The sequence below is a fragment of the Heloderma suspectum genome, chromosome 1, assembly GCF_057233095.1.
Source record: "Heloderma suspectum isolate Gila_16-S chromosome 1, 16-S_ref, whole genome shotgun sequence".
NCBI lineage: Eukaryota > Metazoa > Chordata > Lepidosauria > Squamata > Helodermatidae > Heloderma > Heloderma suspectum.
Genome location: NC_139458.1, coordinates 274,785,924 through 274,811,788, shown reverse-complemented (window position 1 = coordinate 274,811,788; position 25,865 = coordinate 274,785,924). Strand labels below are relative to the sequence as shown.

Genomic DNA, 25,865 nt, shown 5'->3' with positions numbered 1-25,865 from the left:
CTTTCTTCCCACAAAGCCTCAAGACAAACTCAAGTTCACCATACACTACTGCTGGCATCAATAAATGTTCATGCAACATCAATACTATGTTTCTCTGTCCTTCTATCCCCCCTAGCAATATGTACCAGCACAGGTTAAGATTTGAACTAAGGTCTGAGGAAGGAACACTCTTTCCCACCCAGATGCCCTCCAGCTGTTTTGGACTACAACTTCCATAAGCCTAGCCAGCACAGCCAATGGCCAGGGATTATGGAACTTATAGTCCAAAACACTGGAGGGCACCAGGTTGCCTACCCCTGGATCTCACAGTCTGTAGAGTTATAAACCTAGTCACCAAGCCCTATCAATTTAGCACCCCCAAATGAAAGAGTTAAACTCCAGAAGGGTAGCCGCGTTAGTCTACTGCAGCAAAAACAATGAAGAGTCTTGTGGCACTTTTTGGCATAAATGGGCTACAAAAGCTTATGCCGGAATAAACGTGTTAAGTCTTTAACGCGCCACAAGACTCTTTAGAAGCTGCAGTCCTACATACTTCCCTGGGAGGAAACCTCATTGAACTCAATGGGGCTTACGCCTGAGAAGACACCTATAGGACTGCACTGTCAACAGATGCATATGCCCTTTTCCTTGTGGCTTAGCCCCACCATGAGCACACACCCCTGCCTCAGATCTATCTCCTTCTAGTCCCACTGCTCCGAGAGCACCAGGAGACATCCCATCTTTCACTCTCCTAGCCCGTACCCTAACCATATTTATCTATTTATTGCATTTATACCCCGCCTTTCTTCCTCTTGCAAGGAACCCCAGGCGGCTTACATGATCCTCCTCCTCTCCATTTTATCCTCACAACAACAGCCCCGCGAGGTGGGCTGGGCTGAGAGTCTGTGAGCGGCCCAGAGTCACCCAGGGAGCTTCCGTGGCCGAGTGGGGACTAGAACCCGGATCTCCCGGCTCCCAGTCCAGCACTCTTGCTGCGTTATCACGACCGTTGCCATTATCATCATCAGCTCCAGCGGTGGGGAGAGAAGAAAGGCAGGCTTGGTTAGGGACTCTTCCCTTCCGCGACCCGGACGTGCCTGGGAGTCAGTCAAGCCCGTCTTCCTTCCCTCTCACAGAACTCACCGTATCGCGGCGGTCGATGCCTGCCCCAGTGCCGTGGGGTGGGATGCGGAGGCGGATGAGGCGGGGGACCCAGCGCCCCCAGTGCGCGAGTCCCAAGCATCACCAGGAGAAGGGCGGGAAGCAGCCGGGAGCTCGGGCGCGGCAGAAGCCTCATGGTCCTCCGACAGCGGGCCGGCGGGCGACCAGGTATTCCCCCCGCTTCTCTCACGTAAGGACACGACCGTCTCCGCCCGCTCGGCGCTGCCAGCCCGAGGCCGCGGCTCTCGTTTCGACGGTTGCCGCCGCCGCCGCGGCGCCCCTTCAGCCCAGAGCCCGAATCCGGAAGAGAAGCGCGCCTGCCCGCGAAGCATTATGGGCACGGGGAAAGGCCGCCATCTTGTTCCGCTTGGGAAGGGCGAGGGGGCACTTCCCTGTCGACCCTTGAGGAAGGAAAGACGCCGCTGTGGCGCTGCCTTCCCGCGGGGTTTGCAGCAGGGCAGGGAAGAAAGCCGCTCGAGGAGGAATGGAAGGCGGAGCTGGCGGCGGGCGCTGCCTCGCGTCCGCTTCGTCTGTGTTAAAAGTTGCCCTTTTTCTTTTATTGTTTTCTCGTGGCGGGCCTCTTGTGCAGTTTAGCAGCAGCACGGCAGGCAGCAATTCACCAGCGCTGTATCTCCATGCCGAGGAAGGGCTCCCCTGTTGAGTTGTTGTTTTGCTTCTCATGTACCTATGAAAAAACCCAGAAACCCCCAGCCAGGTAAGGGTGGCAAAGCTGTCGGGGGTAACCCAGCCTATCAGGAGGAGAAACTGATAGCCTAATCCTACTCATCATGTTTCTTCAGAAGTGAATCGCCTGTATTCAGTGGGGCTTATCCCCTAGCAAGTGCGATTAGGATTGCAGCCCAAGGGGGCTCGCAAGAGTGCGAATGTATTGTAATTGTTCAGTAAGAGGACAATCCTATGCATGTTGAGACAGAAAAAAGACCTACACAACAGAAAAATGCCCCAGCCAGCCATGCTGGGAGTTGTAGGACTTTTTCTGTTTAAACATACATAGGATAAGCCAAGTTGTGTACTAAATGTCTTCAGTGATGTTTTTATCAGCTTTGCCTCTGTGTTTCCTTGATTTCTTTTTTGCTTTTAAAAAACTTACTGGTATACATTGTATTTAGTAGTGTTTCTGATGTGTTTTAATATTGCATTGTTGGCCACCTTGGGCATTTTATTCCGAAAGGAAAGAAGGGATAGAAGTGTTTTTATAAATATCTTTGTGAAGTGAATTACTCCCCCAGTTAATACAGATGGGACTCTGAGCAGCAAAGACTAATCCAAGTCCACTAGGATAGGTCTGTATCTGAGCAAGAATTTGATCCTGCGCTTGATAAGCTGGATGTTACAAGAGAAAAGTGTGTTCCCAACCCCATATTTCTATCATAATGTTAATGCTGGGGAAGGGTGAGGCATTTTTAGAGGACAATCGACAGGGAAGGGAAGCAAACTGCCATTGCTCCCGCCCTTCCAAAACAGGAGGGAGTCTAGATGGGGAAGGAGGTATAGGAGCAAGGATAATATTCACTCATGGAAGGGGATAAGGCACAATTGATGCACTTCAACAAAAGCAGACTATTCCTGTAATGGTTAGCAGACAGGGAATTAATTGCTGTATTCCACAGTTGTATCCATGATGGGATGTTCACCCATGAAACAGTGGGAGAAATAGTTGGTTCTCTGCCACTCTGCCCCACTAGGGTTGAGGGTCTGCATCTGGCCCATGATGGAGCATGAATGAGAGGACTCAGCAGCTTGCTTTCCTGCTCTTCCCCTCTCCCCATTAGTTTTGGTGTGATGATTAAACCCAGCAGTTGGACTGCACCAAGTTGAGGGTGGGATGGTACATGGTCGAAAACAACTTGTCCTGGCAAACAACCAAAGGTGAGATAACTGGGCATAATGAAAGGTGCCCTGTGTGTAAATGGGTCAGACTTCCTTCTGTGAGGATATTGGTCTCAGGTGTGTGGTCACTTTTATGTCCTTTTCCTTTGGAGATTGGAGCGGGCCTCAAATCCAGGACATCAGGTTTGTTCAGTGACTGCCTATAAACTGAACTGTAGCTGTACATAGGACCCCTGTAGTACTGACTTGTATGACTGGGTCGGTACCTGGCTTGTGGTTGTGTAGTTGGGTATTGCTTTCTAGAACAGGGGCATTAGGGTTCTACTCCTACTGCATCTCCTTTTTCCATCTAAATTTATTATTGCTGTCAGGAACTCCAAAAGATGAGTCCCACTTTGTGGAGGCCACATTTGCATTATCAAATCCATGTCTGCTGTTTCCCACTGCATTGCCTTTCCCACTAAGGTAATGGGAAGCTCACACCGTTGCCTACTGTTTTCGCTTCCATTTCCCTTCTGCAAAATGTCTTTTACAAAGAGAGCAATATAAACAAGCTTTGTGCAGTGTTATAGAAACTGTATGCATACATTGTTGCTGAAGCAAGACTTGAATCCCCTGCCAAGGACATCTCTGCATTCACCATACATAGGCCTTGTAATTACAGCAACCTTGTAGCTCCTATGCAGGGAGGCACCCTGGTCTGTTTCTGGCTGTGAAGTTTGTGTGAAGGGTGTATTTACTGGTACAGATGATACCAGAAAGGGTTGTTTGGCTATTGTCATGCACCATGTGGTACCTTCCATACGTGGCTAAAGGTGGGGCCATCTATGAGCAACAACATCATGAGTGATAGGTGGCAATGGAGTCACCAGGGATGCTGGGGGAGCTGGTCAGTGTTAGGTTTTTTGCTGTTAACTTGCAACTGGATTAGCTGCAGGCTGCCTGAGATAATTTAAAATAAAATGCAAACTAACAGAGAAAAACATTCAAGAAAAAAGGGTTGAAAAGAAACTACAGGCCTAGCTCAGTTGGTGCATGGACCAAGAGAATACTCATGATGCTTCTGCTGTGGTTATCAAATAATTGAAAAGGAAGGCATAGGATCCAGCTCTTTGGGCATGTGTGCTTAGAGCTGAGGGGCATACCCTGCTGCCAAACATCACTATAATCTAGCTCTAGAGTATTCTGTAAGTGTACTGTACAAGCATGTGCACAGCTACACAGAGAATCTATGTATATGTTACAAATGTTCACAAGCTTGTAGGTTCTGTTTAAATGAGTATATACATAAAATATTTTCTGCTTGTGGTTGTACATTTTTCTGGCTATATCTCTTTCTATACCTGGGAAAATATAACTGGCCAGAGGAAAATGCATAGCATGAAGAGCAATAGAGGGGAAAAATGGATAAAGCCAGAGTAATTTGAAACCAGTTACATACATTTGGAAGTAAAATAAGCAAACTGATTAGTGTGGGAATATCAGTAATGATTAACATGGGGGGAGAGTGTAAAAGTAAACAGAAAGGGACATCATTTCCCTAATAAACTGTTCAAGTTATGACCACTAATTTGCAGATAGGAAAAACCAAAGCTTATGTCAGTTCACAGATGATTGATCATAAGGCAGGCAGAGCTCATTAATATCAAATCAACAGCACTGAAGGTCTTCCACTTATACAAATAGTCTCAGGCTCCTGTGTAAAAACTACTGCTAATTCCTCTAAGCAGGTTCACTGAGATTAACGCAGACAAGCAAAGTTATGACAGGATGTTGACAGGATTTGGACACATCTGCATGTTATGAAGATTAGATTCCCATCTTTAATCATATAAATTCTCAGTATTAGGAAGGTCCAAGGTTTATGGCACTTCCTAATGGCAGAAAGCGAAGAGGATCTAAAGAGCCTCTTGTTGAGGGTGAAAGAGGAGAGTGCAAAAGCTGGTTTGAAACTCAACATTAAAAAAACGAAGATCATGGCATCTGGCCCCATCACTTCCTGGCATATAGAAGGGGAAGAAATGGAAGCAGTGACAGATTTTACTTTCTTGGGCTCCAAGATCACCGCAGACGGTGACTGTAGCCATGAAATTAAAAGACGCTTGCTCCTTGGGAGGAAAGCTATGGCAAACCTAGACAGCATAGTAAGAAGCAGAGACATCACCTTGCCGACAAAGGTCCGTCTAATCAAAGCTATGGTTTTCCCAGTAGCAACGTATGGCTGTGAGAGCTTGAGTATAAGGACAGCTGAGTGCCGAATAATTGATGCGTTCGAACTGTGGTGCTGGAGAAGACTCTTACGAGTGCCCTGGACTGCAAGGAGGTCAAATCAGTCCATCCTAAAGGAAATCAACCCTGAGTGCTCATTGGAAGGACAGATACTGAAGCTGAAGCTCAAATATTTTGGCCACCTAATGCGAAGAGAAAAGTCACTGGAAAAGACCCTGATGCTGGGAAAGATTGACGGCAAAAGGAGAAGGGGACGGCAGAGGATGAGATGGCTAGATAGCATCACCGATGCAATGAATATGAACTTGAGCACACTCCGGGAGACAGCGCAGGACAGGAAGGCCAGGCCTGCTATGGTCTATGGGGACACAAAGAGTCGGACACGACTGAACAACAAGAATTCCAGGTTGAACATAATTGTTGTTGTTCAGTCGGTTGAACATAATACACCCAGTGAAAAGAGCACAACCTTTTTGAACTGTTGTTGCTTATGACTTCACAATCAACAATAATTAAGCTAAAAGGTACTTGACATGCAGCTGTAGCTATTGTATTTTTCACTGAATTGTAATGACCTGCCTTTTGTGGCTTGGGTCCAAATTATTTTAAGGACCAGCTGCAGCCATATGAACCTGCCCGCACATCTAAGATCATCTTTGTAGGCAGTACTTATTGGCCGACCACTAAGATCAGTAAGGTTGGCAGGCAATAGAGGGCTTCCTCAGTGGTGGCCCCTACCATATGGAATTTGGTGAAATGTATCTCAGGCTGCTTTTAAGAGGGCTTTCAAAACATAGTTCTCTCTGGATTTTAATTGAAAGGTTTTATGGCATTTTCTGCTGTTAAATGTTTGAAATTGTATTTTAACTATCTTATTTTAAATCTTTTTAAATTTTATGGTGCTTTTCTAGTTTGTTTCATATTGTAGGATGCCTTGAGAAGTCTTGAAAGGCAGCTAATTAACTAAATAATACAGGTCTCAAGGAACATGCCCCCCCCTTCTCAACTCATAAGGTTTGTTGCTTCAACTAAAACATTACACCTAAATAAAGCAACAGCTCCACCCACTGGCTGGCAAAGAATGACCTCACAATTCAATTTCTTCCAGAACGTGGCACTTCTACATGATTTCTAGTTCTACAACCACATAACCATACCAGCCTTATATCCATTTTAGTGTAACGGGTTCACAACTGCTACAATTTTATGTTCTTGCTGCAGTTTTAAAAAATGCTTCACATCCTGTTAAAAGTGGGATATTTTATTTAAATTGATTTTTAGGCCACCTTTAAGGGTAGAGCCCTCTCAAGACTGTGTACAACTTAAAACAGCCCTACCTCAACTCAGACCACCCACAACTATCCTAGTTAAGACTTACAAACTCATATCCTTAACACAGATCACCCATTTGCCTGCCTACCTTCCATGTTGGCTGACATTGTACAGGATGGGTACTGGAAAGCAAATGTACTGCTGCTTAAATACACACCTCACCATTCATTACAATGCCAAGGTCATTTGAAGGTGGTGGCAACAGAAGAAATGAGCAAGAGATTTCATTTTAGTAATTTGCTCTTTACCACTTAGCATCTGTGCACTGAAGAAACTGACATGCTACGAGTAGAGGCTAATGCCAAAGCACCACCTATTCAGTGTATGGCTTGTTTCTCTTGGGTTGTAATCCTAAACACTCTTACTAGGAAGTAAGCCCCACTGAACACAAATGATCAGTTTTCAAGTAAACATGCACAGGATTGCAATTACTCCCATTTTCTGCAACCTTTGCCATTTAGGAGTGGCGTGTATATTACTATTGCCACAGAGCTACTGCCAAAAATGGCCTCCCTTTCTCATTCATATGCAACCAAATGCCCTGTGCTCTCTATCATCTTAACCTTCTTCCACTTGCTGTTCCACATTGTAGTAGCCACTTGGGGATGGATGCTTAAAATCATTGGCACCATCCATAGGGCAAGTAATTTACTACAGAGTAGTGTGCCCATCAGCACACTTCTAATGACTCCCGTATGTACAGCACTATTGCCTTTTTGTCAGTTGTGGAGAATGTACATGCAGTAGTTCAATCATATGGATTCCAGTACGAGTTCCATGCACATTTGAAAAGTTTGGGCAGAATCCAACAGGATGCTTACACCCCACTGATTCCTTTCCGCATGCAGTGCATTGTACAAGCAAGACCCACCACTTCCACAAGAGATTTAGCACTTCCCAGAAGCCCCCAAACAAGCAGATGCACTCATTTCTGGAAGGAGGCAGGTTGATGGAGCTCTGCCAAGCTGCCTTGTTCTAGAAGTGAGCGTTTCAGCTTGTTTCAGGTTGCCCCAGAAGCACTACACTGCTGTTGTGTAAGCGGTGGGAGCCACTTGTGCAACTCAAGCAGTGGGGCAGAAGAGAATAGGTGGGGCAGAAGCACTCCATTGGATTCTGCCCTTTAAACCAATCCCAAGCTACAAGCACGTGGTAGCACTACATTACTTTGTTGCTCTTCCTACAGTGAACGTATGATTGTAAGGTCTTATAAGTGCCGTTTTGCTTCATTTAATTTAAATGGTTATAGACTCCTTGCCAAAGCAAAGCTGCCCAGCAGAAAGCCAAATTAAACAATTAGAATATGGAGGGGAAAAAATGAATGTTACAAGTATTCCTGTTTCGAAAACACTCATGTGTCTTTGGAATACCATGATCAACTGGCATTGTGTTGAGGACAAGAGGGCATTAAGGAACCTATGAAGCAAATGCTACACAAGAGTTACAGCAAGATTTCTAAGCCACAGGTAGATCTTTTGCCTGTATAAGCTTTCCATACACCCATTGGTCCTACATAGCATAGCCCCCACCCCACCCCGGCCTTATGTTGCCCTCCATGTGAGCTGCAGCCCTCTTCTCAGGCCCTACTTCAGCTAGCATCTCTACATGAGGTAGGCTTAATTTTAGAAACAGGGCCTTTACATCAGTGGCCCCAAGAGCTTAGAACAAACTTTACCCTGCAGTAAACTTCCCTTCTCTATTTGTAATCAAGAAAGGGCACAAACTGTGTATTTTTCCTTTAGCCTTCAGTTCAACTGGCTAGTTCGTTGAATTTGTTATTCTTTGCGGGGGCAGGGAGGGATTTGTACACCTCTTTCAGGAAGTGGAATGATGGCTAATAAAGAGTATTAACAAATAACATTTTAGTAAGTGGGTTGGCCCATGTTAGTATCCTAACAATGTGAATGCATGTGGAATGCTCTCCCATGACTTGAGTTGCGCCTGTTTTAGCCCTCAGTATGTTAAAGCTATCATGATCATTTATCCTACGTTGTTGAAAGTATTCACTGGAGCTCTTGGATCCAATGAATGGTTTAGGAGTATCTGAAGCTGCAGCACTGCTGAAGCTAATGAAATATGGACCTGAGATAGGATCAGGTTATAAATATGTTCAAAAATCCTTCCATTTACCTGTATGGAACTCTTGTAGCAGTAGTATTGCAATGAATTAAGCATAAGTATGGGGGATACATGCCACATGTTAAATACTTCCTCCCAGTGCATACCCAACAGCAATTTCACTTCATGCAATGCATCAGAAAAGCACACTAGATAGAAACAAGTTTGAAAGTTGTTCTATTATACTTTAACTATTTAAAGTATAAATTTAACTATTTAGACAGAAGACCGATTTCTAGAGGAAGCTGCATGCAAATGTTACGAAGCAACAGTTTAGTGGTTTATAAAATGTAATTTTATTTAATGTTATTTTGTTACATAGGGCATTAACATTTTCACAAGGCTTTTTTGGGACTACAATCAATGATTAGCAACACACAATAGTGGTCCATCTATCTACGGAACAAATCACTGGACAAACTTGACACCTTCATACATGTGCACAAATCTGCATGGAAAAGTTTTGTACTTGGACATGTGACCTTTCCCCCCCATTCCAGTGTTAAGAAATGACATGCAATTTAGTCTGCCAAAAAGGCACTCCCTGTATTCTGGCAGTAACATGCTGCTTCTAGTACATAATCAAGTGAATACCAGAACTACAAAGGCAAGAGTGTAAGTGAAGTTTTATTGGGAGGGGATAGTAGTTGAACAGCAGCAACTGAAGAGTAAAAAGAGTCCCTGTATTTAAATACTCAGTAGCTCCTGCTGTACACATGTAGGAAGCCACTTGCCATGCTTCCTATTTGGCCCAATACTCCCAGATCCTACAGAAATGAATACACAGTAGCATGTGAAAGTCAAATCACCAAGTACCCCTGCAGAATAAAAAGGGATTGTGGACTGTGCTGAAAACTCTTTAGTTGCATTAACTACATTTTCATGTATTTACTGTAATACAAAAACAGTCGCTTGTAGGTACTGGTTCAGATTTCTTTTTTAATACCAGATAACTTTAGTCCGCTACATAAGTGTTTGGAAGTTACTTATGTTTATATGAAATTAAGCCAGTATTAATACTTTTCTACAGCAGTAACCGCACACCAGGAAGGCCAGGACAAACACAAAATCAAGGGATGGAGTTTTCCCAAAGCTGCAGTGTGAAAAGACTATAAATTGATTTCCATACACATGGATGGGTTCTCTTTGCTATAGGAAATCCAAGTGGAGCTATAAGGAATGAGACGTGTAAAAAGGTTTCTTGAGAAGGGGAATGACACTCCATATGCAATTTAGTTTTCTGCACCTTCTGCAGCATCACATTCTTCTCCTGCGCTGTCTGATGTCCATAACTAGAAAGAAGAACAGCCACATTCAAGTATAACTCACCCACAACTTATATTCAAAATTAATGTATCCCTCTGCCCTCAATAGCAGCCTGAAGCAAAACCTGCTTCAACTGGTAAGTTAGAGGAGGAAAATAATGGTAGGGATGACAGGGTCCTCCAGCAAACATTTTAGTGTTCCTTTAAATAAATGCCTTAACCTACATCTTATGAGATTGCTAATTTTACATGTTAAAACCAGCCTAGAAATCATAAATGGTAATACAGTATCTAATTTAGTAATGAGAAACATTCTTAAAAGCAGGCAATATCAGAATTGAGGTGTCTAGTTTTACTCTTATAACAGCCCCAACTCTTATTTCATTTTTAAAAGCTGTTATAGGATTATGTCTCTGAAGATGCCCCCTAAAGCTGGGAACCTAGGGTCGAAGCTCACTTACTGTAGGAATGTCAATAGTCACAACTTACTGTGAGGTTGTCTCTAAGCAACTGCATGATGAGAGTACTGTCTTTGTAAGAGTCTTCATTCAGTGTATCAAGTTCTGCGATGGCTTCATCAAAAGCCTAGAAGATAAATTAAAATAATTCTTACTCTTTTTAGGCAAATGGATTTTTTTAAAAGCAAGGAAGCCACCAAATGAAATGAACTTATGAACTTCCTTCATAAGTTTGGCTGTTTCTTCTCAAGGGAAATTGCTTTAACATAGATTTAATGAGTAGAGTCAATTATTAGCACAGACCATTGTACAAAGACAATTCAGGAACAAGTTTCAAAGCATGAGAGAAGTTGGTATTCAGTCACTGAACATTTCTTGCTACAAATTTACTTGGGGAGAATTATATAGGGTTAAATGAAACATTGTGTGAGCAGACTGCTCATGCAACAGGACTTGGAGCAGATTTGGCAGGCTGTAGCGGGGAAGGGAAATCCATTCCACCAGTGGATGGCCAGCACTGGATTCAATACATAGTCATTATGTTTACTGTGCTCTGTACTTAATTTGGTAGTAGACATCTGTGATGGTATTTAAACATTCATTTCTTTGGATGAATACATGTGGGTGTAAAGTTCCCCCTGGAAAGCAAGAACACATTAACTTTTGTGGGGAAAATACTGCAGTGACATTCAGTCCAATTCTAAGCCATGTGTACTCAACTTACGTTTTACTGTGATTAATGCGGCTTACTCCCTAAGTATGCCTAGGTTTGCAACCATAGCCCCCTAAAATAAAGATGTTTTGGGCATCCAGGTGTTCTTTAAGAAATTTCACTTAGCAGGTAATAGCATGCCATAAGGAGGAAGCAGAAGTAAGGTATACCATACTGACAGTGTCCCTTGAACAAGTGAACAGACCCACCTAACTTCTTTAAATTCAGTATCCAAGAAAGTAAGGAGATACAGTTATGAAGTCTTGTTCCCTTACTAAAGCTAGCTTTAACACACATCCAAAGTCAACTTACTGTCTTTGCCAATGTGCAGGCCAGCTCTGGATTGTTGAGGATCTCATAGTAGAACACAGAAAAGTTAAGCGCTAGGCCCAAACGAATTGGATGTGTGGGTTGCATCTCTTTCTTGCTGATGTCAAATGCCTCCTGATAAGCTGCCTGTGAATTTTCTATTGTTTCTGTGAAGAAACAGCAAAAATTGGTAAGGGGAACAAGCTGAGAAACCACCTAGATTTCAACATAATCTCCACACACTGGATGTTTTTTTTTAAACAAGTCATTATTATACTGCATTTGCCCTTACTGAAAAATAGAGGCTTATATGAATATAGTACTCACGTTTTCTGTCATCTCCACTTGCAACTTCTGCAAGATACCGGAAGTAATCTCCCTTCATCTTCAGGTAGAACACCTTGCTCTCCGGGTTAGTTGCATTAGCTATTAAGTATTTGTCCAACAGCTCCTAACAGAAGAAAAACCAATATGAATGTGCCTAATTAGGTCCATTTATTAGTTGGATAAAGCAAAGTAATGTTTTCTACAACTATTCATATGATAGGTATGAATACATATACACACATGTGTATGTATGATCTCTTACAAAGACCATTAGAGAAACTATGCATTAAGTGGACACAGCATGCCACTTTAGCAAGAGAAAGGACTATTCAATAAAAAGTGGTATCATTTGTTTCTCAAGGCTGTCTTGCTAGTTCTGTAATACATATATAGCAGAGGCAATAGGAAGACAATGCTGAGACTAAATTCCTTTTCGAAACTAAATAGTGAAATCAGACCCAAGTGTGAAGCAGATCTTATCCAAATTGCTAAGAAGGAATTAAAGACACATACCTACACCATCCTTTCACTATCTGATACTTCAGAACATGAAGTAGAAGCTTTTAAGCAGGAAAATACTCACATCAATAGCTCACAAGAAAAATATGCTCCACTAATATTTAATCCAACTGTCTTGAAGTGTGCATGAATTACTGGCAATACAAACTATCTAGGTGATCCTTTCACTGTTTCTATTTTGATTATGTTCTTTTCAAGCTAGATACAGAACTAGATACAGAAGTTGCATAAAACACCAAAACAGTAGCACAAGTGCCCTGCTTAATACAAATGTTATATCGCCCACCTCTACAGCTAACCACCCCCACCAACACAACTACGGTTCATCTGGCAGTCTTGTATCAGAAGAACACCTCCCAGCTGTAGTTTCTCATTGGTCATGATTCCTCAAGATACTCAATGGTTACTACAGTTTTTAGGTAGTCACCTCGCTGTATAACCATAAGTTTGATTTAAAAATTAACTTCTTGCTATTTACACAGTCGTGTTAAAAGCCTTGTGCTGATTTAGTCACTGATCTTTATTTAATGGTCTTTTTAAAATCAGAATGTAAATCATATTTGATTTACAACTGCAATTTTTGCTTATGTGAATTTTGAACATCTATAGCTGAACCGTGAACCTTAGCCGAAGGTTCTGCCAGTCAGTCTCCCCTCAACACAGGACTGCTACCTCCCTGTGATACATTCTAATCCCTCTGCCTCTAGTTCAGCTGCTGTATTTATTTCATTTCTAGTCTGCCCAGTAACTTATGTAGCACAGGAATGGGCAGACGGTAGACTGGGATCTACTGGTAGATCTCTGGATGATTTCAGGTAGATCTGCAAGGATCTCTAACTCCTAACAATTTTAGGTCTAAATTAGATTGTTAGGATCCCTACGCTGTAGTAACTCAGATGTAAATTTGTGTATGCAGGTCATCCCTGCATGTGGCTATTGTGTTCAGCAGGTAATTGGCTCTGCCCTCTGCAAGCCCCCGGTTTGCAACTGGCTCCAGTTGGTGGACCTTGGGACTCCACAGTAAAAAAACGAAGTAGATCCCATATGCCTGAAATCTTCCCTCCCCTGCTCTATCAGATTCATAACCATCATCTGCTGCAGCCAATTCAATTCTGCTTTTGAATAATCACTAGTACCTTGATGTCCGAAGCACTGACAATCCAAACATGTGCTCCAGATTGGACAGTAGGAAAGAATAGCTAGCTAGAACTTTGGATATTACACTTGCACATCTACAATGCAAACTCTCAAACGGCTCTGTTAAAGTTCTGCTAGACCTCTGCCACTGGACAGCCAACATTTAGCCATTTCATGTGGCTAAATTAGGCATTACAGGGGTGGAGAACCTTTTTTGGTCCAGAGGCCAGATTTCTAATGGGCTAGTTTATTGGGGGGGGGGGCTAAACACTCCCCCACAACATCACCTGACAGCCCTGCCCATTTTGCCCTGCTCTGTGCCTCTCTCTGCATGGAGAAAGGGATTTGGCTGGCACTTGAAGCTCTTCCTTCTAGTGCTAGCTGACACATGCACTGGATTTATACACTGCTTGTCATCTCAATTAGAATAGTGCATGAAGGGACTTGGTAGCTCTTTGCTCTTCCTTCATGTTCCCAGTGCCATAGCGTAGTCACTCTCCTACTCCCTTTGCCTTCGGAGGGGCAGTTTTGTGAGAGGGGAGGGGCCTTGTCCAAGACTGCTGGCTGGAGGTTCCCCATCCCTCTGTTAAGGAGCATGGCGAAGTCTGGAGGCACCTGAGCAAGAGGGCTCATAGCTCAATGGTAGATCATGTGGTATGCAAACAGAATGTCCCGCATTCAATCCCCAGTATCCCCAGGTAGGGCGAGGAAAGAATCCTGCCCCGAACCCTGGAAAGTCACTGCAAATCAGTAACCCTGTTCACGCATAACACTAAGCCACCGTGGTTAGTGCTGTTAATTAAACCATGGTGGCTTAGCATGGGGAGGGGGGGGGGGAGATCAAGATCAGCCTCGGATGGCCTTCTCTCTGTCCCATCAGCCAGGACAGCTAGACTGGTGGGGACGAGGGAGAGGGCCTTTTCTGTGGTGGCCCCCACTCTGTGGAACTCCCTCCCTAGGGAACTCCGTCATGCCCCCTCTTTAATGAGCTTCCGTCGTGCATTAAAAACATGGTTGTTCAGGCAGGCATTTGGGGTGGGTTAGGGTATTTAAAAAAAAAAAAATTATGGTAGAATTTTATCGTTTTAAACTGTTTTATGGTGTGTTGTACATCGCCCAGAGTGGCTGGGTGACCAGCCAGATGGGCGATTAATAAATTTAATAATAAATAAAATAAAAATAAATAAGAATCTCGACAATGATGGTTAGTTAACCACCCCCTTGCAGCAGGGTTAAGGGTCCCCAGGGTGGCTTACTGTTACGTGTGGCAAGCTCTCTGGTGGTTAAAAAGAGCTCCAGGTGGTTTCTAGGCCATGACCATAGAGACTATGGCCTAGAGCATCCCACACTTCCAGCGACGCTCTAAGCATTGCAGCTGGACTCTATGGTCACTGTTACAAAGCAACAGATGAAGTGGTCAGTGCCTGTGCATTTTCCTGCAACAGCCACTGGGATAACCGGCAGCATGAGGCCAGGGAACTAACTACTCCGTGGGGATGGGTAAGTAAACCAAGGCACACCACACAGTTCCCAGTCATGTGATCGGTGGTCACATCGCCGTTAGCCTACACCTCCCCGCTCCATAGTTACCCTAGCCACCCTTCCCCTGCCCCCCGTTTCAACAAGGCCAGAGTTGATAATGCTAGGCTAGATGGACCAATGGTCTGACTCAGTATAAGGTAGCTTCCTGTGTTCGTGAGAAACAGGAATGATCTATACATAGCATTGTTTTGAAACTCAAGTGAAGCAATGCATTTAGTATTGCCTAGCCAGAAGTCTGCCTAACAAGGCAGTTCTAAAGATGATTAGTTAAATCTTGAAGGAGTAGATCTATTTTCACTAGAAGATACACAGATGCCAAATATTTGGGCTTTGCCTGCAGCAAGGTATCTTCATTCCAAGTTTAGTCTGCCACTTTACTCTCCCCTCTCAGTGGATTTACTCCAATATGCCATTAAGTTCCATTGTACCAGTGCTGAGGAATGCATCCAGAATGTGAAGAGATTATAATGTTTTGCTCAGTACACAAATATCTTTCCTTCTGTTTGCCTCCCCCACTTCCTCCAACATGAGCCTCCACTGGTTCACAATCACTTCCATGAATGGAAGGAACCCTTTCATTTGCAAAAGCAAAACTCTGGATCCAACGAACACTCTGCCTTTCTATGGGAATGTACGGTTCCACAATCTACTGCTTAATAAAGCTTCTGTTGTACCTTTTATGCTAAGGAAACGTAGACCATATTGTTAAGCCTTTTTTTACTACAACTGTCTTACTTCATTCCAATGGCTTGATTAAAGAAAAGATGCAGGCTTCAAGAAGTTTGCATTGCCACAAAGTATAAGTCATTTGTTGAGCAAAAAGGGGGGGGGGTCTCAACTTACCCTCATATGATGCTCAACCCAGCTGTACCAACATGGATGGGGCTTTTTGCCAGATGTTAGCCCTATGTTCTACAATGTATGCAAAACTACAGCCAGATAATGTAATGTATCTGTGCAGGTACTGTTTGGGATGGGGGGGGGATTATTTTAGTATTGATATGACTTATAACCCAATAAGATTTATGCTCTTAGAGGCAGGCTAACAGTGTGGCCCTTCCTGTTTGCTAACTCTAACCTTTAACTCTAGCCTCCTCCTGAACTGTCACCCCCCGACATTAGTAACCACTCACCTCATGGAGTACATCATTTTCCAACAGAATTTATGAGGATGCAATTTACAGTGAAATAGAAGCATGGCAATAGAGTACAGTGATCTGAACCATCACACTTCCCCAGATAGTAATACACAAGATGGCAGTTCAGAATAACTCAGGCACTACTGCAAACATGTATCAGAGCCTGTATTGTCCGCTACTCTACTTAGCCCTTCAGCCTACAAGAAAACCGACAGGAACTGGCCACTTCCTACCCTGTACTAATAAGACCAATACTCAATGGAGTTCTACTGTCACGTTACACCAGTTTCATACCCGCATTAAATGTATTCATGTAAAAGAGAGGGAGGAAATTGCCTAGCAGACAGCCACGAGTGTCAGCTCCAGCTTCAAGTGATGGGGAGTGATATCCACATAATTCTTCCAATACCCTACCTGTACTTTTTACTTCTAAGAAACCTCATACTGGCATCAAACACAATGCAACAGCTGGCACCTGTGTGCTGAAGGTGTGGTGTAACCAAACAAACATGAAAACAGTAGTACAGACAGGTAGAGGACCGAAGGCAGCTAGCCTAGGAAGTGCTAGTTGTTAACCTTGAAGATGGTATTCCTATACTAGCCCTTAGGAGAGCTTACGTGACAGAGAATCAATATCATCTGTATTTTCTAACGTACAGCAGGATTTTTCAAGCCTAGAATACAGATGTTATTCCGAATATTGCAATAAGTCCAACTCTAGATTACATGCGCCATGAACATAGCAAATGTGAAACATATGCATGTTCGTTGTGGCCTGTGGGCTCTAAAAATAGCCTTAATATATAAATGGAATCCATACACTGAAGCCATTCAGGTTTGGCATGGGATACAGATAGCACACCACAGAACTCGCATCCATTTTGTTTAAATGGATCATTTTATGTCAAGGCATTGAATAACACCTCTTGCTTTTTATTTTAAGCTTTACATGATTCAGTGCATTTCTGCATGCAAACAAGGTCTATTATTTTCTGCACTATGGCTTGTGTTCTATTTCCTAAACAAGTCAGTCCTTCACTTTACTTTCATTAAATTCTCAATACATATCCAAGGTTTAGTTGTCCTTGCGTACCTGTTGCAGTACATGCTGCCACACCATCCTTATTGTAAGCCACATCATTCTTAGTGCGACCAATTGTTCCAGAAAACATGATACAAATCCCCATGGATGAATATCTAATTGAGAAATTGAACTAATTTCAAACAAGTGCTCCAGCAATAGAGGTCAATTCTCAAATATAGTCACTTGGAAATACATACATTTCAATAGGACTTCCTTCCAGGTAAACATGCTTAGGAACAACTTATTAATGTATCACAGCTGTGCATACTCTCAACTAGAATTAATATACTGCACCTAGCCAATTCAAAGTCAATAGAAGCTAAATCCTGCATAATTGAGGTCTACTTATTCTGGTTTTGCTAGTTAAGGGAGGAGCAAGAATACCTAACATTGTGCTTAGGGTGGAACATAATTTAGCCTCTTCTCTAGAATCTAGCAAACATAGGCCACACATTTTCAAAAAAAAATTTAACAGCTGTAGGACTACAACTTTACAAACAAAAGCAGATTCTCAGAAAGGCAAGTTCTGCACCCACTGTCATATTCTACTTGTATAGCCCTACCATATATTTCAGAGTCTTTAGTATGTTTCAGTGAAGCCTGAAGTAATATTTGATTCTGAAGCCCAATTAATTCTGAACCTAGTTCAAAGCTGCTAGATCTTTTGGATCCATGTGTCCCCACATGCAGCCTTCTACAGTGAGATGGCTCACAACTTTATTCTTGTATTCATAATTACAGAATACACAAAGCAGGGAACATGATCTAATCATAAGCAGAAATGTAAAATTTCTGGAAATTTGGAAGACATGGAGGGAAAATGGGTTTATGGGGGGAGGTTCAGAAAAAGTGGAAATTGGGGGGAAATGGGAAAATATGCAATACTTATTTTTTTAGCACCTTTTACAGATCTAAAATCAGCACCGCCACTTCTGACAGCATCTGGCCCAGGGGGGCAATCCAGCCCCCAGACTAAATATAGTTCCCCTCTGCTGATCTAGAAGGTTTATGTCAAATATAGGTACTAAAGTATGTTCTCATATTCAGTCCCATTGTCGATCGAAGTTAACATGCAACACACTGGACAGCCTGAATAGGAGGCTGCTGTTACCAGAGGGTGATCTTTGCCTTCTACTACCTTGTCCAAATGGCAGCATCTGTCTACAGTGATGCAAATAAAAACAAAAGGTTGTGTCCCCCACCATAAAGCATCTGGCCCTAGCAAACCAAGCTAGGGTGGGGAGACAGCATAAGTACTTCAAACATGCTACTTCCACTAAAGCTTCCTGTTCTAGTCACAACAGTACCCAATAAACAATGAAGCCATTTCAGCCTACCACATTATAGAACTTGCCCTCTCTCGATGAAACTGATTCTTTTTGACCCCCTGGATAGGTATGGAAAATACTACTCTCAGCCCAAATTTTAAAAATGGCCACTACCAATTTGCCAAATTTAGGACACCATTCTTACTATGACACTGATACAGTATTAACAGTAGACAAAAGCTATCCATCCTAACAGCAGCCAGGGTTCAGAGGGCCACATGCAGCATTCTCCTTGTGTACCAGAAGGTCAGGTGCACAGACTAATATTATGCAGTAGAATGAGCAATTCCTCCCCCCGTCCCTATCAATACACAATGGCTTTCCAGCATGGGGATTTCTGGATCATAGGGGAGAACCAGATTTTTAAAAGGTGTTTTTCCAGGGATTTTTGGAAAAGAGAAAAAATGTTTTTTCTCCAGTTTCTCCCCGCAAGCCTTCATATTTCTATTCAAGATATCCTATTTTAAAGCAAGATATAGTGACTCAACTGTGCCAACTTCTATACCAGATTCAGAATCCATGGCTTTCTTGGCCATTATGGTAGTTGAAGTACTAGCCCTTCAACTAAATTATTTTACATGTAGGAGATATCCATATTTTGCCATGGTTATTTCAGCAAAGAATTGAGAAGATGAGCAAAACTACTGTACTGCTATGATCAACTACAACAAAATGTGAACATATGTGAAACTTTTAAGGCAGGCAGTTTTAAGTCCCACTGATTTCACATTTAAGCATATGCTCAATTCTCCCACTGTGATCACTTAAACATGCTTAACTCTAGCTGGATTGTATCCCTTAGTACCTACTCATTTTTGTAAAGTCGTGTGAGGAAACGGCAGTCTCCTTTCCTTTCCCTCTCCACCCTTTAATAGGAGATCACTATATCTACCTATCTGCCTAAATTCCACAGTGTGTGTTCATGACTCAATACTGTAACCTGCAGGTACTAATCATGATCCAGGGGCATGCTCAGTACACTGAATAGGGTCATTTCCTATCAAAAGGATAGGCCCCAAACTGTGTTTCATGAGCAGTTTGGTGTGAAATACTTATACAGAAGCTCAGTGAAGGAAAACATGCACACAAGCCCCAAATTTCCCAGGTAGGACACACTCGTACTAACTTGCCCAGTTATCCTTGCCCTAGTAAGTGACAGATTGGATTACTGAAATGCACTTTACATGGGGTTGCCTTTGAAAACAGTTGGAACACTGCAGTGAGCCTGCTAACAGCAACTGGGCAAAGACATACCTTTCCTGGACTGAGAACTCCTCTGGCTTCCAAGAAAAATTTCCAAGCTCAATTCAAAGGGCTTGTCTTGACTTTAAAGTCCTACACAGCTAAGGACCCAGATATTTGTTTGACCACATTGTCATGCATCAATTCACCTGCATCGCATCAATTCCCTGAACTGGTCAATCGAGAGCTTTCTCTGGGTGCCTCATGCCATCTGAGCTGCACTGGGTGGCAACGGGAGAGCGAACCTTTTAACGCTGGTGGCAGGCAGCTCCTTGCCTTCTGAATGCCCTCCCTGGGGAGACCCAACCGGAGTCCTTGTTGCTATAATTTAGGCACTAGGAAAAACATTCATTTTCCCAGGCTTTTAAGAACAGTAAATATTAGCATTTTTATCTTACGTTTCATTGTCTATTTGAATGGACTGTTGCTTTTTTTAGTTTATTGTGCTAGTTTGCATTATATCATTAATTTTAAAATGTACTATTATATACTACTTTGTTAGCCACCCTCAGAACATCCATGTATGATGAATGCAGGGTATAACTTATGTAATTATGCCCAGTAAGTTTGAAATCAGGGCAGTGACTAGGAACTTCGCTACGTAATGTGTTTTAAGACAGCACTTAATAGGTATGGTTTCCCCAATTACTTTAAGTGTGTTTGGTTCATGCTCGAAAAAATCACTTCACTTACACTATGTTGAATGAACAATAACTTGGCATGCTTTCTATGTACCTCTGGGCAAATGCATATAAACTTAATTGCCTCGCCAGATTCTATATTTAGTCAAATCAAGTCTAACCGCAAATCTATACTCCTAGCAAATTAAGGATGAGATCACATGACACAACAACTCCTCAGTGGGGGTTGTATATTGAAAATGGCAGCACACACCCTGGCCTCACCCACACGGGCTGTCATGTTATACAAAAAGCCCCAATATGAAACTAGCTTTTGAAGGCCCCTAAACAGGCCTAGGAGTTTGGTTAACTGTTATCGGCTACTAGATAATATTGGAACACAATCTGTTCCAGTATAAGCAGATTGCTGTACTTCAGTTCCAAGGTATATTGCCAACTGTCTGCTTACTTGATTTTTCTTACATTTACAAAGTGCCAGCCTGTCAGAAGAATTAGAATATATTTGTTCTGCATAATCTAATGTACATCTCCAACAGTACATAGGTCCTGAGTATACTGCTCCAACTCCAGTTGTCAGAGTAGAAAAAAGCAAAGTAAAGATGTTTAGAGTAGAGCTAGTCTTGGAACAATAAAATTTAAAACACTTCCTAAACTGGTGGGAAATTACCTACTGATTAAAATGCCTACTTTACAGTTAAAACAAGACTACATTGGTAAAATATTCAATAAATAGTGACAACTCAGTTCTAAGCATTTTAGAGGTTAGGAGGGCACAGGGTTTTGAAAGACACACTAACATAGATATGTCTGTATTCCTAGAGGAATGATCCAGTGACAAAAACCATGTTTTTGAAAGGTTAGAAAAATCCACTACTGTCACCACTTCTACCCCAACTGAAATAGCCATCTCTTAAATCAGAAAGCTCAGGCTAAAAATCAGAAAGTATTTCTGTATTTGTGAAACTGCTAGGATGCAATAAAGGTGACTAAGGACATTGGCTGGGATCCATGGAGCTACTGTAGGCACACCCAAGAGTTTGGGCATGCCTAGTAGGATTTTTGACTCAGAACAGTAGATCCTGATACTGTATCAAACTACTTTTGAAACTCCTTTAAGTTTCAAAAAGCAGTTTGTTATGTGGCATGGGGTGCTGCTGGTTTTAGGAACAAAAACCAAAGCCCCCTTTGGTGTAAGGAACTAGTATCAGAAGCAAACATTTACATTATGACTACATGGGAATTCAGTACAAAACTGAATTTGCATTTGGAATTGCTATATGCCCAACAGGATCATAGAAGCACTTTTTTGCTTATACATAGAACAAAGCAACAGAGAATTTGTTTTTTACTGGATGCTGACCTGCCTAACATAATTCTAATTAAAGTTTAGTTAGCGTAATGGAAAATGGAGCAAAGCTGCAATGAAACAAATACACACAACCATGCCAACAGACTGTAGACTTGGAACACCAAAAACATAGGTTTAGTCAAAGTACTACTACTACAGTTATCAGCATCACACTCTACTTAACTATCATAGAAACAGGTTAAAACCTATAATCAAGTCAAATAAATTGCTTAGAAATAGTAAGTACTAGAACCTTGTCGTGTCAACATTACCATGTTTTGTTAGAAAAATTAAAAAAAAATAAGACAGCATATGATTAGCTGCTGAGCACTGCCTACTGCTCTGAACAGATTTAGACAGTAGGCAATATGAGCCTTTTCTTCAGTCTCGCCTCCTGCTACTGTAACTCCTGGTAGTTCATCATCACTTCCACTAGGTGATGTTAAGCTGGTGCCAGAACCCATAGAAGCTAGAGGTAAAAGTTTATCCCAGATGTAGAGGTTTATCCCAAATAAGTTCCATAAACTTTCTCCAACTCAGTGGATTTAGAATAAAGTATAGTCTAACACCTTCTATATGGTAAGAAGCAAAGCAACAGTTACAGCCACAGGAGAGTTTATATGTAGCCTTTTCAAATTGTCAATTTATTGAAGACAGTTTCTTAATACAAGGTGTATTATACACTTATGGTTAACAGAAAGTATTAGTACTCAACTTTTATCAATGGATAATATTAGTTCAACCGCCACTGTTACATTTTCTAGAATAAACTCGTCAGTCTTAGACAGCCCCTTCATGAAAGCCCATTTTTGTATCAATTTACACTTTATCAATTTGTTTCAAACCAATACTAGTATTTACACCAATATCTCGCAGAACGCAGGTCATGCGTCCCCTAGGCCTTAGCCTTTAAACCAATGATAGTTTATCCATGTATAATAAGTTGAAGCCCAAATGTGCCTAGCCAACTCACCAGAACGGTGGTGCAGATGGACTTAAGCTCAGACTCCACCTTCTCTCGGTAGTCCTTGACAAGTTGCATCTTCTTGTCATTGCCGTCAGTTTTCTGCTCAATGCTAGAGATCACCCGCCAAGCAGAGCGTCGCCCCCCTACAACATTCTTGTATGCCACAGAGAGAAGATTGCGTTCTTCATTGGATAATTCAGCACCTTGCTCTGTCACTGCCTTCATGCAGGTAGCCATATCATCATAGCGCTCCGCTTGCTCAGCCAGCTTGGCTTTCTGGATCATCTCGGTCTTTTCCATGTTGGCCAGCAGTGGTATAAGCAGCAAGGCAACTGATTTAGTAGGAAGAGAAGGGTCTTTCACACAGTGAGAAGGCACCTCAAAACCTGCAACAACGAATAGACATTCTGAAACCTGCACTCATTCTAGCGAATCAAGAGCTGTGAGCCATAGGAGGAGCTACTATGAATATAGGAAGTTAGGCCAGCAAGTGAGACAGTGACTTAATGAAGGGTATTGAGAAACCAGTCACTGAAGGCCCTAATTCAAACAGCCAGTCAGGAGGCTGACAAAAGAAAAAATGCTTTTGTCTACAAGAATAAATTAACACTGCTGGTCTAGACATAAATGCAGAACAAACACTGATCTCCAAAACAGGTGGATTAAGATTCCCAAGCGGTTCATGCAAGCTTTGTGGATGGGACTCTAGGCCTTTAGAAAGAAATAGTGCAGTATACAGGGCCCAGGTAAACGACTTCTTAATTGGATGGCTCGAAAAGGGCGGCGAGAAAATCCTCTCCGGGAATCCACTTAACTTTTTTAGGCCGAACATATTTGCAGAAAATAAAAATCCCGACTGGGCTTGTAAGAAAGCGTGATCACAGAAGAACGAAAACGGTGCGATACATGACCTGGAGGTGCAGAATGGGGGTGGGGGTGCAGAGACACGCAGGGGAGGGCAGAGAAGAAGAGCGCCGGCGAGCAGTGAACGCGAGAACAGGGGCAAGTGGCCGCGCGGAGAAGAGCGGGCGGGCAACTCGCTCTCTCCGGCGCAGGACAGACTGCGGAGCGCCTCGCAGGAGGGCTGGGGAGGGAGCAGGGGGAGAGGAGGAGGAGCGCAGGGGAAGTCAAGAGCACAGCGGTCCTTACTTGGCACAGGCCGGTGCGCAAAACGTGTCGGATCTTTGTCCGCAGAAGGGAAAGGAAGGAGAGGGAAGGCGGAAGAGCGGCGGGAAAAGGCGGTAAAAACAGGGCTGGAGAGGCGGCGAGGGAGGGAGGGGGATCGGATGCCCCCCTTTTTCTTGGCACCTCCCACAGAGCCACGGGAAAGCCGCGGCGACTCCACGCCCAGGACCGCGCTGCCTTTGTCCCCGGAGGAGGGACCAAGACGGAGACGGACGCGGCGAGTACGAACGGAAACGACCGGCCTCCCCGCTCCTCCGGCTTTCCGTTCCCGCCGCCCTTCAGGAAATGCCGCGGCAGAGAAAGAGGCCGGTACGAAATGGCGGCGGCGGCGGCGGCGTCTCCTCCCCTCCCCTCCCCTCCCCTCCCCTCCCCGGCGGAGGACTCCCAGCTCCGCGCCGCCTCCACAAAATGGACGACGCGGCGCAGATTAGCCAGGGAGGGAGGACAGGCGCCCGCTCCCTTCCCCGAAGCCACCTTGGCGCTCACCTGTGTCCGCTGAGGCGCTAGGCCGGGCCGGCGGGCGCCTGCTGGGTCGACTGCGCTCGCTCCGCTCCGGGGCTGGGTCAAGAAGGTGGGGAGGAGGAGGAAGAGGAGGGGGGAGAAAGAGAAAAAGCCGCTCCCGTCTCAAGCGAGAGAAACAGCGTTGCTAAAGGGCGTTGGCACAAAGCAGCCTCTTTGCAGCTAGGCCCGCGCTCACGCGGCTTAGCCTATCGGCGAGCGCGATCCGAGCCCTAGCTCCGCCTTCAGGTTTCCTGTAGCCAATCCCGGCTCCGCGCGGCGCCGCGGAGGTGGGCCGAGTCCGGGCACAAGCTCGGTTGGCCCGTGGGCTGCTGCAGCTGGGGCCACGGGGTTTCCTCCAATTAGATCCAGGGTGAGCTGACGTCACTGTCGCCATGGTGATGCCGCTACAACCCCCTCCCCTCCGCGCCTTCGTCTTTCCTCGCGCAACTCTTTAGAGATACACATAGACAGCCCGGGAAGGCTGGGCTGGGCGAGGCACGAGACGGTGCGGAAGCGAGGCCGGGGGGAGTGTGGCGCTGCTGCGGTGGCTGCAGGGCGGGTGTGAGGCAGGGAGGAAGAGCGTCAGGAAAGGGAGAGCGGGCCGTGGGTTTCGGGTTTCAGCGGCTACCACAGGAAAGAAGGTCAGAGTCTTAATAGGAGGAATGCGAGCCTGAGATAAGGCATGCAGAGGCTTCTGGAGTACTGCAGAGAATAACGGGCGAGTCGCGCAGAGACTGCCAGCCTCCCAAAGCGAGGAAGTGTGTGACTTTCAGGTTTTGTACAGCGCCGCTTACACGATGATGTGTTGCGATGCAAATGTTCAGTAGGGATGACAATGATAAATAAAGATGGCCGGAGAGCAATTTTTGTCGGAACTCAGGTTGCTTCCACACTAGAGCCGTTAGTCGTGTATTGCCTTTCCACGATCAGCTCGAAGCGGAATTAAAACCGAGGCTCCAAGCCACGCTTAAGAACATAGGAAGCTGCCTTGGGCCGTCTAGCCCAGGATTGTCAACACTGACTGGCAGCAGCTCTCCATTTGTTTCGGGGTTCTTACCCAGCCCTGCCTGGAGATACCCGGGACTGAACCTGGGACATTCAGTATGCGGAGCATGTGCTCTATCACTTACACTGTGGCCTTCCTATACTGCTACATTATCTGGCAATGCATTTCCCCATGGACGAAATCCTACTAATTTTTTTAACTCCAAAGTAGGTCCCTTGTAATGTTAATGGAAAGTTTAGTGTTAACGGGTTCAGCCAGTTTTATTGCTTCCTACTTGAACGTGGCTTTGGGGTGTGTGGGGTTACTGATGAATAACTAGTTAATTGACTCATGAATATCAGTTTCTACTTGGGGTAGGGGAGTTGATTACAAATTTCCTTTCATTTTTTATTCTTCGCATTTGTATACGCACTATGTAAACCCTAAACTACAACTTGCCTTTTAAGTAAAAATATAACTCCACCCAGGGCAGGTATTTCCCCAACTAG

General features: G+C 43.9%; 2 protein-coding genes and 1 long non-coding RNA gene across 6 annotated transcripts in view; 1 reads left to right on the top strand and 2 right to left on the bottom strand.

The window, feature by feature from the left end:
- Positions 1-1,429, bottom strand: part of ADAM17 (ADAM metallopeptidase domain 17) — a 35,111-nt gene extending 33,682 nt beyond the window's left edge. For 2 of the 3 annotated variants that reach the window (XM_084826665.1, XM_084826667.1), the window contains exon 1: positions 1,123-1,429. In XM_084826665.1, the coding sequence (XP_084682791.1) occupies positions 1,123-1,276 (154 nt within the window). In that variant the 5' untranslated portion in view covers positions 1,277-1,429. The remainder of the gene's footprint in view (positions 1-1,122) is intronic. The other variant, XM_084826666.1, reaches the window with a different exon arrangement.
- Positions 881-6,117, top strand: LOC146359131 (uncharacterized). Its single transcript, XR_014786555.1, has 2 exons — positions 881-1,855; positions 5,200-6,117. It is a non-coding gene; the product is annotated as an uncharacterized LOC146359131 (long non-coding RNA).
- Positions 2,573-24,496, bottom strand: YWHAQ (tyrosine 3-monooxygenase/tryptophan 5-monooxygenase activation protein theta). 2 transcript variants are annotated; one of them, XM_084826670.1, is made up of 6 exons: positions 24,357-24,496; positions 22,692-23,071; positions 11,739-11,862; positions 11,415-11,578; positions 10,422-10,517; positions 2,573-9,959 (listed from the first exon to the last, which is right to left on the bottom strand). In XM_084826670.1, the coding sequence occupies exons 2-6, from the start codon at positions 22,983-22,985 to the stop codon at positions 9,900-9,902; spliced, it is 738 nt and encodes a 245-aa protein (XP_084682796.1). In that variant the 5' UTR covers positions 22,986-23,071; positions 24,357-24,496; the 3' UTR covers positions 2,573-9,899. The 2 variants fall into 2 exon arrangements, with proteins under 2 accessions (XP_084682796.1, XP_084682798.1); XM_084826672.1 differs by having other exon boundaries at positions 23,835-24,435.
- Between the last annotated feature and the right edge of the window lie 1,369 nt (positions 24,497-25,865).